At 40.6% G+C, this 16053-nt stretch overlaps 1 protein-coding gene across 1 annotated transcript in view; it reads left to right on the top strand.

Annotated features, from left to right (window-relative positions):
* Window positions 1-7158: 7158 nt before the first annotated feature.
* Window positions 7159-16053, top strand: part of adkb (adenosine kinase b) — a 436023-nt gene continuing 427128 nt past the window's right edge. The window contains exon 1 of the mRNA XM_034193559.1: window positions 7159-7254. Within this exon, the coding sequence (XP_034049450.1) occupies window positions 7202-7254 (53 nt within the window). The 5' untranslated portion in view covers window positions 7159-7201. The remainder of the gene's footprint in view (window positions 7255-16053) is intronic.

Below are 16053 nucleotides of genomic sequence, written 5' to 3' on the forward strand. Positions count from 1 at the left end.
CAATTTTGTAATAAAGAATTTTTTAACACAGGGGTGTATTTTTGTATTCTTACTTTTTTTAATGTTATACATGCAGAGGCCCAGGCTTTTGACATGAAGGAAACTGTCAAATGGGCTAATCTCAAGATGCGTATGATGATCAGATTATTAACTACAGCAACCCCAGACATGTCCAGCAGGTGGCAGACATGTACGCATTATGTTGCATTAGCAAAATGATTTATTTATTTGAATAATCTGGTGCATTAAAGTTTACTAAACTGCAAATGACTTATCATGTATACCCTTTTAATTTACAGACCAACAAAATATGGTGTGGTAAATTCACACAGGTGTGAGATCTTCAGATCAGAAGTGTTTTATTTGTCAAAAACCTGTATTAGGCAGGACCAAATGGTCCATCCAACTTAAGGGACCTGGGACACATACGAGCTGTTTGACCCTGAATAACCTATTGTTCTTGTGCATTTTACTGTTCCCACATATATGAAATTTGATCATAACATAACATGATTATGACTATCAAATTGTGACAAGTGCTGGGAAAGGTCTTGTTGAGTTTTGATAAGTCCTGATGGCACCGCAGCCGTCTAAACTGTTTAAAACTGTCGTGGAACTTAATCTTGCTCCCATCCTGAAGGCAAAATCCTGAGTATTCTTGGATATTCCTGTCAAGTTATGCAGCAGTGTCCACCAATGGAGTGTTACTGGATCCTTGATGGTGTTGTGCTAAATCATGGAGGTTCTTGGTTCAGTTGTGAAGAATCACATCTACCTCACAATAATGTCATGGTGTTTGTCTTAGAAGAAATTTTGCGAGTTGGCAGGATGTGATCAAGATTCACCACAACATCTTTGACCTGGTGTATTCGTGGACAGTCGTCATTATCGTGTATGTGGAAACTTGGCTTATTGTACACCCTGTGTTCAAGGAATGTCTTCTGTATTTGAGAAATATATTAATTTGCTTCATATATTACATTTACACTACACATCATTATTACAGTATTTACCGTATCTTTGCACATTATCCAGGCCAAAGTTCACTGTGTTTATGGTTGTTTTTTAACTGAAGGTTTGAAGGTCAGTCGATCCAGCCTGTAAAATAAAACCTTCACTCGGTGTCCTAGTGTTGTGCTTGCTGCTATTATACACTGCATCCAGAAAGGATTCACAACACTTTTTCCACATTTTATGTTACAGCCTTATTCCAAAATGGATTCAGTTTTCTTCCCTCAAAATGCTACACACAGTATCCCATAATGACAAGGTGAAAAGTAAATTTATTTAAAAAACAAACAAAAACTAAGAAATCACATGTGCATAAGTATTCACAGCTCAAGAGCTCAAAATTGAGCTCAAATGCATCTAGTTTCCACTGGTCATCCTTGAGATGTTTCTACAGCTTAACTGGAATCCACCCGTGGTAAATTTAGTTGATTGGGCATGATTTGGAAAGGCACACACCTGTCCAAGCATGAAGTCAGAGGAATTGTCTTTTGACCTCCAAGACAGGATTGTTTCAATGCACAAATCTGGGGAAGGGTACATGAACATTTCTGCTGCTTTGAAGGTCCCAGTGAGCACAATGGCCTCCGTCATCTGTAAATGGAAAAGGTTTGAACCCACCAGGTCTCTTCCTATAGCTGACCGCCCGTCTGAACTCAATGATCGGGGAAGAAGGACCTTAATCAAGGAGGTGACCATGGTCACTCTGTCAGAGCTCCAGCATTCCTCTGTGGAGAGAGGAGAACCTTCTAGAAGGACAACCATCTCTGCACCAATCCACCAATCAGGCCTGTATGGTAGAGTGGCCAGACAGAGGCCACTCCTTAGTGAAAGGCACATGGCAGCTCGCCTTGAGTTTGCCAAAAGGCACCTGAAGGACTCTTAGACCATGATAAACAAAATTCTCTGATCTGATGACACAAAGATTGAACTTTTTGGTGTGAATGCCAGGCATCATGTTTGGAGGAAACCACGCACCATCCTTACAGTGAAGCATGGTGGTGGCAGCATCATGCGGTGGGGATGTTTTTCAGCATCAGGAACTGGGAGACTAGTCAGGATTGAGGGAAGATGAATGCAGCAATGTACAGAGACATCCTCGGTGGAAACCTACTCCACAGCACTCTTAACCTCAGACTGGGGCGACGGTTCATCTTTCAGCAGGACAATGACCATACCTCGAAGCCAAGATATTGAAGGCGTGGCTTCAGGACAACTGTGAATGAGTGACCCAGCCAGAGCCCAGACCTGAATCTGATTGAACATCTCTTGAGAAAATGGCTGTGCACTGATGCTCCCGATCCAGCCTGATGGAGCTTGAGAGGTGCTGCAAAGAGGAATGGGCTAAACTGCCGAAACATAAGTGCACCAAGCTTGTGGCATCATATTCAAGAAGACTTGGGGCTGTAATTGGTGCCAAAAGTGCATCAACAAAGTATTGAGCAAATGGTATTAATACTTATGTACATGTGCTATTTTTAATACATTTGGAGAAAAAAAAACAATTTTCATGTTGTCGTTATGGGGTGTTGTGAGTAGAATTTTGAGTGGAAAAAATTAATTTACTGTTTTTGGAATAAGGCTGTAACATAAACTGTGGAAAAAGGAACGCACTGTGAACATTTTCTGGATGCACTGTACTGTAGTTACAACATATATATACCTCTATAAAGCAATAGTTGAACAGTAAACAGCCATAAAACGGCCATAACTTTAGCTGTGATCAGGTGGTTAAAAAAAGTTGCATCAAACTTGATGCTACAAAAATTAAGGAATGCTTCAGGAAGTGTCTAATTCTTTGATTTGCATGATTGTTACACAGCTTGACTATTATAAAACTATGTAATATACATATTGAAGATAAACAAGATTTTTCTTTAACTCTGACAACCTGTTACAATCAAATAGTAAACTTGGCCATCAAGGATGGTTTACTCAGCAGATGGTTATAGCTTATTGTCCCATAGGCTGAAGATAAAGATTTATGGCAAGGGGCATTGATTCCATCTCAGCACATACGGGGCTGTTCTTGTGGCATCATGGTGGTAATTGGGGCGAATACGCTGATTGTAGCAAGTGAAGAGAACACTCATGTATCACCTGGCTGCAGAAAGAAGATGGCTACTTTAAGAAGGTAGAAGTGGAGGGACTGTGTGCTTGGGTGATTGGCATCCAGGGCGGTTCTGTAGTGTAGTGGATGCAGCGAGCCAGCAATATACAGGACCAGTGCCTGCTCCCTGACTTGATGGGAAGTGTGTTCATTGGCTACTTCATTAGCTTAAAGGAAATATCTAATTAGCCAATCATGGAAAAAAAAAATGTAATGCCCTTGGACATGGATGTTTCATGCAATGTGGAAATGTGGGAACTTCTGCATGTGGGCCCATAATGGAATTCCAATATTGTGCAATACTTCTATAACTGCATAAAAGCCATTCCTACCAGCTTTTAGATTCAGAAGCTCACAGCAACCTTCTGGAAGTAGCACAAAAATTGCAATTTGCTCCATCTTCCTATACTGCTCCAAACAAGAGTGGTCTAGGGGATCTACTAAAGTTAAAGTGAAGGATGAGAAAGGGAACAAAAGCTTCTGGTATAATAGCCATCTCTAGGGTCTTCAGAGAATGGTCCAGAAATGAAGATCCCACCAGGGAGCTGTGGTTCTTAGCCAAAACTGCCTTGTTAATTGCAGAGATTGGAGAACAATAGATGATTTCAAGCTGATAGAAAGTCACCAGTAATTCCAGCAAGTGATGTACTTCTGTGTACCTCTGCCCCTCCTGAGTAAGGTATTATTAACACAAAAAATATTGTATCAATTTAGTGCACCTCTGAGTTATTGTGGTGAAAAGGTTTTTACTGTTGCATCACAAGGGTCACAGACCACTCGTGCAAACTGGACAGATGGTTTTGGTCCAGAGACCATGTGTATCGGATATGAAAGTGAAACCTGAAAGAACTGATGAGTTACTGGGGAACCAGGGGTTTGACGTGGTTTTTGAATTTTTTTTTTTTTTTTATTTAATTTTTTATGTTGAACTGTTCTGTGTGCGGCACCTTGAGACGGCTTTTGTTGTAATTTGGCACTTTATAAGCTGATTAAATTGAAATTGAACAACATTTTTTATTGAGTCTTAAAGTAAATAAATATGAAATTGGTTACTGGATCCTTAAACTCTGGATATAATAAACTCTACATGGTGGATCCTTGATCTCTGGACATAAACAGAGATAAACTGTTAGTTTTTGTCAAAAGCATTTCTTTCAGACATTATTATTGGCATGAATGTCTTTCCATACCTATGAGCTGAGCTCTTGCAGCTGCGCTGCAGGTCAGGTTTATAAAGAATGCAAGACGTCCCATTTTGGGAGGAAAAAACGTTTTAGTCGATTGTAGTTTACTGTCTGTATTGCAACATTTGTAAGAGGTGTCATTTTATTTAAAGTGGCAATTCGTTTTGAAGTTATTAATTCCGAGCGTTATTAATTCAGAGAGCCGCACAGTGAGCTGTGACAAAACGGAGGACGATTCTCCTTTCTCGACTGCAACAAGACCAGAGTTACAGTTAGTGACTTTAATCCACACAAAAGTGACTCATGATATTTTAATGGCTTTCAGAGGGGTTAAGAAGCAGACTTACCGCTTCTGAAGAGCAGCGAATCAAAGAGCCACGAGCCATTCAAACTGCTCACGCTTCAAACTGGAGTCGCGCTGCAGAAACGGTTGATTGCAGTGTATTGAAAATAAGCGTAACGGTCCAAAATTATAGCGTAATGGAACGTACCGCAAGTTTGCGCTAGCTAGAACCCTGGATAATATCATAAAATGCATTAAAACTGTAATCCTGCGAACTAATCCCCATTTTTACTAAAAATACCTGTAATCTGAATACGTCTTTTTTTTCTGTAACTGTAGCGGAATACAGTTACTTTTTTTTGTATCCTAATTACGTAACGCCGTTACATGTATTCCGTTACTCCCCAAGTCTGCTTCTCCCATGTCTCCTCTGGATCATCCAGATGGTCACTGGTGAACTTCAAACGGGCCTGGACATGTGCTGGCTTGAGCAAGGGGATCTTGCTGCCCTGCAGGATTTTAAACCATGATAGCATCATGTGTTACTTATGTAATCTTTGTGACTGTGGTCCCAGCTCTCTTCAGGTCATTGACCAGGTCCTCCTGTGTAGTTCTGAGCTTTCTCAAACTCATCCTTACCCCACAAAGTGAGATCTTGTATGGAATCCCAGACCGAGGGAGATTGACAGTCATCTTGTGTTTCTTCTACTTTCTAATAAAGTCCATCCCAGCCTTGTGCAGGTCTACAGTTTTGTCCCTGGTGTCCTTAGACAGCTCTTTGGTCTTGGCTATGGTGGACAAGTTGGAGTGTGATTGATTGTGTGAACAGGTGTCTTTTATACAGGTAACAAGTTCAAACAGGTGCAATTAATACAGGTAAAGAGTGCAGAATAAGAGGACTTCTTAAAGAAAAATTAACAGGTCTGTGAGAGCCAGAATTCTTGCTGGTTGGTAGGTGTTCAAATACTTATTTGCAGCAGTAATATACAAATAAATTATTTAAAAAAAAATCATACATTGTGATTTCCGGATTTTTTTTTTTTTTAGATTATGTGTCTCACAGTGGACGTGCACCTAAGATGAAAATTTCAGCCCCCTCCATGATTTCTAAGTGGGAGAACTTGCAAATCCGCAGGTTGTTCAAATACTTATTTTCCTCACTGTATGTTAACCACTCTTATAACTTGTTAACTTATTCTTCACTCCTTTTGAGTGAGTTTTGTGGTGATAGCATTTGTGAGTTATTCTCTACACAAAAAGGCTGAAGCTCAGCAGAGTGGGTCCTGATTAGTACTTGGATGGGACAGCTCTTCTGAAGATGAAGGACCTGTGTCTGTTTCTCCACGTAAACCTGGAGTTGCGTCGGGAAGGGCATCCAGCATAAAACTTGTGCCAAATCCTAATGTGGAGGATCTGCTGAATCCTGATCAAGACGGGAGTAGCCAAAAAAGACCAACAAACTACAGAAGAAGGCTGGTGTGGACTCTCCTCGCTCAGTGCCAGTTGAGCCCTTTTACTACGACATGGTTTCCTGGGCGATAATTCAAAACTAAATCCTAAGAACAAAATTCAAGTCTGATTGAAGTCTGTAGTATTCGCTAGTTTGGCAACACTGAGGCTTGTACAGCAAAAATGTAGATGAGTGGCTGAGTCTTTGGGGTAGTCCATTTCGCCAGATTGTGTTAGCAATAACTTAAATACTGTAATTGACATTATCTTGTAGGTGTGCAATTTAAAAGGTCACATAGTGAGGACAAACTGACTCAAATCTGATGTGGTTTGATACCACATATTAGCTAGTACTAGTACTTCTCAATAGAGGTGGGCGATACTGGGAATTTTGGTATTGAGCCGATACCAAGTAAACAGGCCCAGTATCGCCAATATTGATACAGATACTTTTTCATATTTAAGCTTCATAGATCCAAAGGATCCAAAAGACCTAGGATAGAATTTCGCTAAACATTGCACATGACAACAAAATACTTTATCACAATCAACATTTTTGTTTAAAAAATGTCACTCAACACAACTTAAAACAAAATCTCCTGAGGGAGAAGACTGACAAACCACAATACAAGGGTGCGCTGCTCCATGTTGTGTGACAGCACAGCACTGCTCTTACAGAGAGAAGACTGATGAATCTGCGTGCGGGAGAGAAAAAAGCTTGAGTATTGATCTTTTTACACGAGGATCGTTGAATATCAATACCAGCGTTGGTATCGATATTATCGATATTAGGATCGATCTGCCCACCTCTACTTTTCAACACTACTTATTTACAGTTGTTCATGTGGAGCCCGTAATTGGCCTTTTTTAATTTAGAATGCTGAATTTCAGAATATGGAATTGTTAGTGATTCTCAGTCTGTTGGAACATTTATTAACCTGGATCATCAGAATGTGGAATTGTGTCTGTTGTAACATTTATTAGCCTGGTTATCAGAATGTGGAATTGCGGCTGGGACTCTGTGGGAACATTTATTAACCCAGTTGTCAAAATGTGTAAATGTGTCCGTGACTCAGCCTGTGGTAACATTTATTAACCCGGTCGTCGCGTGCACTGCGGAAGGAAGTTGCTCTGTGGCGCTTCGTTTTCGGCGCCTCACACCGAATTATGTCGCACCACCAGGATACCGACACGACGGCAGACACCAGAGTCGCTCTAAGGTAACAAATGTAACAACTCGTTTTGCAGCTGAGGCGAGTTTTTGTCATTTTGCCGCTGCTGTACCTTAGCCGTATGTCTTTGCTTTGCTAGCCCAAAGCCTAGGAGCGAGCGCGTGAGCCCCGAAGGTGAGGAGTGGGTGGAGACGAGGTGGTAACCAGCGCGTGCCCGTGTACGTCACAGCTACATAAAGGCACCGGTAACGTAGGGGCGCGCGCGTGCGTCAGTAATTGCTAACCAGCTGCGCTAGCACGAGGGGCTCAGCACGTCACGTGACTGTCTTCAGACAGCCGCTTGTCACGTGACTTGAGAAACGCGCGCGTGTATATTATACAAATAATTAATGTTTATGAGCTCAATGGTACGAATATTTCATGAAGTGAAAGTTGGAACATACCGAATTAAATATTTGTTCCATTGAAAGAATGTAAAACATTCATTATTTGTTTTATATAATGTCATTTAATATTTTATTAATTTATGAACAACAGAAAAGGGACTTACATTTTGGTTTTCCACTGCTGCTAAAGTCCAAATTGTAACATGTAGTCCAGTGATGCTGTGCACTAACTTAGGACTTCCATAAAAAAAAAAAAAAAAGACTGTAGTTCCTCAGTCCAGCCAAAAATCACATCAGCGTTTCATGTGAACAGGTCTTCATGCATCCAGACGGCTTACTTAGGAGGGGATTTTGTGTGTGTGTGTATGTGTTAGAAGAATTAGCAGCATCAGTTAGCTCAATCAGATCATTGTCGTTGTCCCCCGCGCGCCACGTAACCGGGTCAGTCAACTGTGTACGTCCTCAGTGCAGCAAAAAATAAATAAATAAAAATTAAAAAATCATGTCAGAAATGAGTCCACCTTTTCATTCTTACTTCCTGCTAACAGCTTCCAGACAGCACAGTGGATTTGTTTTTGTGTGTGTGTCTTACAAGAATTAGCAGTGTCAGTTAGCTCAATCAAATTATGTCTCGGGCGAGTCGTTGTCCCACACAAACACAACCTGGTCAGAGCGGGTGTGTACGAGGTCTGTTAGAAAAGTATCAGACCTTTTTATTTTTTCAAAAACCTGATGGATTTGAATCATGTGTGCTTGCATGAGCCAACCTTGAACCTTCGTGCGCATGCGTGAGTTTTTCCACGCCTGTCTATTGCGTCATTTGCTTGTAAGCAGCCTTTGTGTGAGGATGGGTGTAGTCTCTCGGCATTTTTTCTTTGCAAGGAAATGGCTGAACTACTGGAGCAGCGCGACTGCATCAAATTTTGCCAGAAACTGGGCGACAGCCAGGTGGAAACCATTTGGACGATTCAGACAGCTTTCGGTGACGATCCTATGGGCATCACACAGATTAAGGAGCGGTACAACCGGTTTAAAGACGACCGCACAACGGTGGAGAGCGAGCCACGCTCCGGGCGGTCATCAACATGCTGAAATGACCGGATCATTTCCAAAGTGAACGCTGTGGTGATGCGGGACCGTCGTGTGACTATCCGAGAAATTGCGGAAGAGGTGGACATCAGCACTTTTTCGGCACATTCCACTGTGACAGAAGATTTTGCCATGAAAAGAGTTGCAGCGAAATTTATGCCGATGGCTTGGGCACGATGCTGATGGCGGCGCAAAAGCGCCACCGTGTTGAAGTCTCACAGGACATGTTGTGACATGCTCACCTCTTCCACCATTCGGAAGATTCAGACGGCTTTCGGTGGCTTTTTAGTCGTGTGACTATCCGAGAAATTGTGGACGAGCTGGGCATGTTACAACATGTCCTGTGAGACTTCAACACAGTGGCGCTTTTGCTCCACCATCAGCTTCGTGCCTAAGCCATCGGCATGAATTTTGCTGCAACTCTTTTCATGGCAAAATCTTCTGTCACAGTGGAATGTGCTGAAAAAGTGCTGATGTCCACCTCTTCCGCAATTTCTCAGACAGTCACACGACGGTCCCACATCACCACAGCGTTCACTTTGGAAATGATCCGGTGGTTTCAGCATGTTGATGGCCGACCGGAGCGTGGCTCGCTCTCCACCATTGTGCAGACGTGTTTAAACCGGTTGTACCGCTCCATAATCTGTGTGATGCCTATAGCATCGTCACCGAAAGCCGTCTGAATAATCCAAATGGTTTCCACCTGACTGTCGCCCAGTTTCTGGCAAAAATTTGATGCAGTCGCGCTGCTCCAGTTGTTCCGCCATTTCCTTGCAAAGAAAAAACGCCAAGAGACTACACCCATCCTCACACAAAGGCTGCTTACAAGCAAATGACGCAATCGACAGGCGTGGAAAAACTCATGCATGCGCACGAAGGTTCAAGGTTGGCTCATGCAAGCACACGTGATTCAAATCCATCAGGTTTTTGAAAAAAATAAAAAGGTCCGATACTTTTCTAACAGACCTCGTATGTTTAGTACCAAAAAAAAAAAACGACTGTGTACATCCCCAGTGCAGCAAAAACACACATCAGAAATTAGTCCAGCTTTTCATTCCAACCTCCTGCCAACAGCCTCCAGACAGCACAGTGGATTTGTTTTGTGTGTGCATGTGCACGCATGTGCATGTGTGGGCACACATGCGTGGTCACGTGTGCGGGTGTGCACGAGTACGTGCGCGCATGCGCGTGTGTGCAGAGTGCAGTGGTACCAAACGTATGGAACCAAATTTGCACTCTAAATGCAATCCAACACAAATGGGATGAATTAATCCATGTCATGTGACATACAAAGCACCAATCAAATGACAAGGATCACTCAGCCGCATAGGCGTAGGAGGTGGGGTCTGTTTGGGGGGGGGCGACACCAAATTTGCCCGAATTTCAGAAACCCCCATGACTCTTTAAATTACCATATATTTATATACCATATTTATATTTATATTGGTGACCAAATAGCGGTTTGATTGTTTACATTAATTGCGAAAATAAGTCTGACATTTTAAGTCATTCTATTCTGTATTCAGAGTCTACATGGCCCATGCCCAAATTTCACAGCCCATCTGCCCAAATTTGAGCATTTTGCAGAGCCCAGAGGGGGCAGTTGCCCCCCCCACCTCCTGCACCTATGCTCAGCCGTTATATAAAATCTGTATATATAATATAATATATAATCACATTTGTTGTTAAGTCTTTGGCCGAGTGCTTGAAAATGTCTTAATTTTTTAAAAATTTTAGTCATATGGGAGGTCTTTTTTCCAGTGTGTGTGTGTGTGTTAGTTACTGATTGTTGATATTGTACTTTTGTATAACAGTGTGGCGTTCACTTACTCGAAGGAAAACTGCTTTTCCATGTCCCTGCAACGCTCTTGCTGGACCAAATTTGTCTGATGCCGTGTCCACACGGAAACGGAACTTTCCCTGTACAATCTTTTTCTTTGTCATTTTCAGTGTTACATAAACTTAATTGTCACAGTTTCAAAATATATCTGCAAACAGACAAAACCATAGACATTATAGAGTAGACGCCACATTGACTGGTACTGCCTATTGCCGCTGATGAGCCGTGGGGCTGCCACCTTAGACTGGTCATCCGACCCGCTCCACTCAGTGCTGCTCGGCAGGCGCAATGAAGTGTCAGCACATTTAATCCATCGTAATTCTCTGAATACAAACTAATTTTCACTAGGTATTTTTTCTGCAAACGTCAAACATGTAGCTATGATACAGAACAAATGGTTCGGCGTATATTAACATTCATAGTGGGATTAACAGTAATAGAATATTTTGATATAGCCTAGACTGTAGACAGTTATTTTGCAAACACAGTAAACACACACATTATACATATATACACACACAGATATGTGATAGAGAAGCAGATAGTGGCAGTAAAGTCAACTATTTTAGTAATTTGAAGGGACAATATATGATTAGGCTATATATAAATATTTATATATCTAAACAAAATACTGATTAATGAATACATTATATTTCTATATAAAACATAACAATAGAAGTTATATATCAGAGAAAATGAAAATATATATAAATCAGAGTATCAAGATCATTCATATATATATATATATATATATATATATATATATATATATATATATATATATATGTGTGTGTGTGTGTGTGTTTTTAGCTTGCCCCATAGAGTTACATTTTGTAGCTCTTTAACCCATGGAAGTGTTTGTGTTCTCAATCAATACTGAACCAATAAAAAAAATGTCCTGAGTGAAAAAATAAACCCAAAAACATCTAAAAGTAGTTACCCTTTAGTGTAAATATTTTTTCTTTACTACTGTATGACTTTTACTGCTGCAACAAGTGATTTTCCCCTTTATGGGATCAATCTTACCTTAATGACCAAAAGCGTAGTGAACTGCATTTTAAAGTATTTATTCAGCAACTCAGTTTAAGTTTATTTTGGAATACAGTGGTAATCCTGGGCCATTGGATGGGGAGTGGTCTTTTGACAACCTGATGTCAAATTAAAGCATTTGAGGTCATTTCTTTCTTACACACCTCTCTGCAGCTTCTCTCCCCCTGCCATCCCCTCATTACCCCATCCCCGTAGAGACGGTGCCTGCTCCCAGACTACCAATAACCAGCAAAAATCTATTTAAGCATAAAAATTCAAAAAGAAAAAATAATATAGCACCTTCAACTGCACCACAGACTAAAACAGTTAAATGTGGTCTGTTAAACATTAGGTCTCTCTCTTCTAAGTCCCTGTTAGTAAATGATATAATAATTGATCAACATATTGATTTATTCTGCCTTACAGAAACCTGGTTACAGCAGGATGAATATGTTAGTTTAAATGAGTCAACACCCCCGAGTCACACTAACTGTCAGAATGCTCGTAGCACGGGCGGGGGCGGAGGATTAGCAGCAATCTTCCATTCCAGCTTATTAATTAATCAAAAACCCAGACAGAGCTTTAATTCATTTGAAAGCTTGACTCTTAGTCTTGTCCATCCAAATTGGAAGTCCCAAAAACCAGTTTTATTTGTTATTATCTATCGTCCACCTGGTCGTTACTGTGAGTTTCTCTGTGAATTTTCAGACCTTTTGTCTGACTTAGTGCTTAGCTCAGATAAGATAATTATAGTGGGCGATTTTAACATCCACACAGATGCTGAGAATGACAGCCTCAACACTGCATTTAATCTATTATTAGACTCTATTGGCTTTGCTCAAAAAGTAAATGAGTCCACCCACCACTTTAATCATATCTTAGATCTTGTTCTGACTTATGGTATGGAAATAGAAGACTTAACAGTATTCCCTGAAAACTCCCTTCTGTCTGATCATTTGTTAATAACATTTACATTTACTCTGATGGACTACCCAGCAGTGGGGAATAAGTTTCATTACACTAGAAGTCTTTCAGAAAGCGCTGTAACTAGGTTTAAGGATATGATTCCTTCTTTATGTTCTCTAATGCCATATACCAACACAGTGCAGAGTAGCTACCTAAACTCTGTAAGGGAGATAGAGTATCTCGTCAATAGTTTTACATCCTCATTGAAGACAACTTTGGATGCTGTAGCTCCTCTGAAAAAGAGAGCTTTAAATCAGAAGTGTCTGACTCCCTGGTATAACTCACAAACTCGTAGCTTAAAGCAGATAACCCGTAAGTTGGAGAGGAAATGGCGTCTCACTAATTTAGAAGATCTTCACTTAGCCTGGAAAAAGAGTCTGTTGCTCTATAAAAAAGCCCTCCGTAAAGCTAGGACATCTTTCTACTCATCACTAATTGAAGAAAATAAGAACAACCCCAGGTTTCTTTTCAGCACTGTAGCCAGGCTGACAAAGAGTCAGAGCTCTATTGAGCTGAGTATTCCATTAACTTTAACTAGTAATGACTTCATGATTTTCTTTGCTAACAAAATTTTAACTATTAGAGAAAAAATTACTCATAACCATCCCAAATACGTATCGTTATCTTTGGCTGCTTTCAGTGATGCCGGTATTTGGTTAGACTCTTTCTCTCCGATTGTTCTGTCTGAGTTATTTTCATTAGTTACTTCATCCAAACCATCAATATGTTTATTAGACCCCATTCCTACCAGGCTGCTCAAGGAAGCCCTACCATTATTTAATGCTTCGATCTTAAATATGATCAATCTATCTTTGTTAGTTGGCTATGTACCACAGGCTTTTAAGGTGGCAGTAATTAAACCATTACTTAAAAAGCCATCACTTGACCCAGCTATCTTAGCTAATTATAGGCCAATCTCCAACCTTCCTTTTCTCTCAAAAATTCTTGAAAGGTTAGTTGTAAAACAGCTAACTGATCATCTGCAGAGGAATGGTCTATTTGAAGAGTTTCAGTCAGGTTTTAGAATTCATCATAGTACAGAAACAGCATTAGTGAAGGTTACAAATGATCTTCTTATGGCCTCGGACAGTGGACTTATCTCTGTGCTTGTTCTGTTAGACCTCAGTGCTGCTTTTGATACTGTTGACCATAAAATTTTATTACAGAGATTAGAGCATGCCATAGGTATTAAAGGCACTGCGCTGCGGTGGTTTGAATCATATTTGTCTAATAGATTACAATTTGTTCATGTAAATGGGGAATCTTCTTCACAGACTAAAGTTAATTATGGAGTTCCACAAGGTTCTGTGCTAGGACCAATTTTATTCACTTTATACATGCTTCCCTTAGGCAGTATTATTAGACGGTATTGCTTAAATTTTCATTGTTACGCAGATGATACCCAGCTTTATCTATCCATGAAGCCAGAGGACACACACCAATTAGCTAAACTGCAGGATTGGCTTACAGACATAAAGACATGGATGACCTCTAATTTCCTGCTTTTAAACTCAGATAAAACTGAAGTTATTGTACTTGGCCCCACAAATCTTAGAAACATGGTGTCTAACCAGATCCTTACTCTGGATGGCATTACCCTGACCTCTAGTAATACTGTGAGAAATCTTGGAGTCATTTTTGATCAGGATATGTCATTCAAAGCGCATATTAAACAAATATGTAGGACTGCTTTTTTGCATTTACGCAATATCTCTAAAATCAGAAAGGTCTAGCTTATAGTTAGGGCTGGATCAGGTGACCCTGAACCATCCCTTAGTTATGCTGCTATAGACGTAGACTGCTGGGGGGTTCCCATGATGCACTGTTTCTTTCTCTTTTTGCTCTGTATGCACCACTCTGCATTTAATCATTAGTGATCGATCTCTGCTCCCCTCCACAGCATGTCTTTTTGCTGGTTCTCTCCCTCAGCCCCAACCAGTCCCAGCAGAAGACTGCCCCTCCCTGAGCCTGGTTCTGCTGGAGGTTTCTTCTTGTTAAAAGGGAGTTTTTCCTTCCCACTGTAGCCAAGTGCTTGCTCACAGGGGGTCGTTTTGACCGTTGGGGTTTTACATAATTATTGTATGGCCTTGCCTTACAATATAAAGCGCCTTGGGGCAACTGTTTGTTGTGATTTGGCGCTATATAAAAAAAAAATGATTGATTGATTGATTTCTGTGACATATGTCATGGAAATCTCAAAGAAGCTGTGTCAGATGTAAATTAGGTTGATTCTCAGAGAATTTCTGGGAAGACACACTCACAGAACTGTGGGAAGTTAGAGATTTATAACATGAACACTGATTAATTAAACTGTTAGAGGCAGATAAAAATCTGGTTTTGCATAGTGTGACCCCTTTAATTGTTCTTATTTGAGTTGAGAAAACAGTTCATCTTCAAGAGTTTATTAATGTTCTATACCTGCTTAGGGTCATGGGGAGGGGGGCTGGAGGGAGCCTATCTGAGCAGTCATAAGGCATGAAGCGGGGTTCACCCTGGACAGGACGCCAGTCCATTGCAGGGCGATTTTACACAATTCTGTGACAAATTAAAAACTGAGTTATTTTGGCAAATGATACATATTTTGGTGATGATGACGTCAATGTCGTAATGAAACCTGTTGTTTACTTGGAAATGTTTGTGTACCTATCCGATTCATCTAAAGAAAACTGGCTGTAAAAGTGGCGATTTGCTTGCTATACTGAAGGGCGCCACACTTAGTATATCATTATTTTGTCTTGGGTACCTACCTACATCAAGGAGCTAATGTTTTCACCAGTGTTTGTTTGTTTGTATGTTTGTGTGTCAGCAGGATAACTCAAAAAAGGAATGAATAGATTTCAGTGACATTTGGTGAGTAGATAGATAATGTTCAAGAAACTAGGTGAGTCAATTTCGGAGTTGATCTGGAATCTATTCTGGGACTGAGATCCAGAAGAATATTTGGGACATAGCAGCATTTAACTCAAAAGGTTGTGAGAGCATCTATATATTAATCGCCAAGTGGCCTCTGTGTACGTGTTTATGGCTTCGATCACGGAAAACCTGGGGAGAGCTCACATTTGCCGTTTGGTATGTTTTTGTATTTTGGGTCAAGGATGAATGCCACGAAAACGGAAAGATGATAGGACTAATATTTTTGGATAAATTAGGGATATTAGCTAGCAAGAGTGAACCATGGGCATTGATAATTACATTCTTGACTCATATGCCATTCCAGCAGGGGGCGATAAATCATCTATATATTAAAAGTGAAGTGGCCTCTGTGTACATGTATGCGTGTGTATGGCTTTCATCATGGAGAACCTGGGAAGAGCTCACATTTGCCGTTTGGTATGTTTTTGTATTTTGGGTCAAGGATGAACGCTGTGAAAACGGAAACTTAATAGGACTAATATTTTTGGAGAAATTAGGGATAATAGCTAACAAAAGTGAACAATGGGCATTGATAATTACATTCTGGATTCATATCCCATTCCAGCAGGGGGCAATAAATCATCTTAAAAGTGAAGTGGCCTCTGTGTACGTGTATGCGTGTGT

Source organism: Thalassophryne amazonica, chromosome 18, assembly GCF_902500255.1.
Source record: "Thalassophryne amazonica chromosome 18, fThaAma1.1, whole genome shotgun sequence".
Lineage (NCBI taxonomy): Eukaryota > Metazoa > Chordata > Actinopteri > Batrachoidiformes > Batrachoididae > Thalassophryne > Thalassophryne amazonica.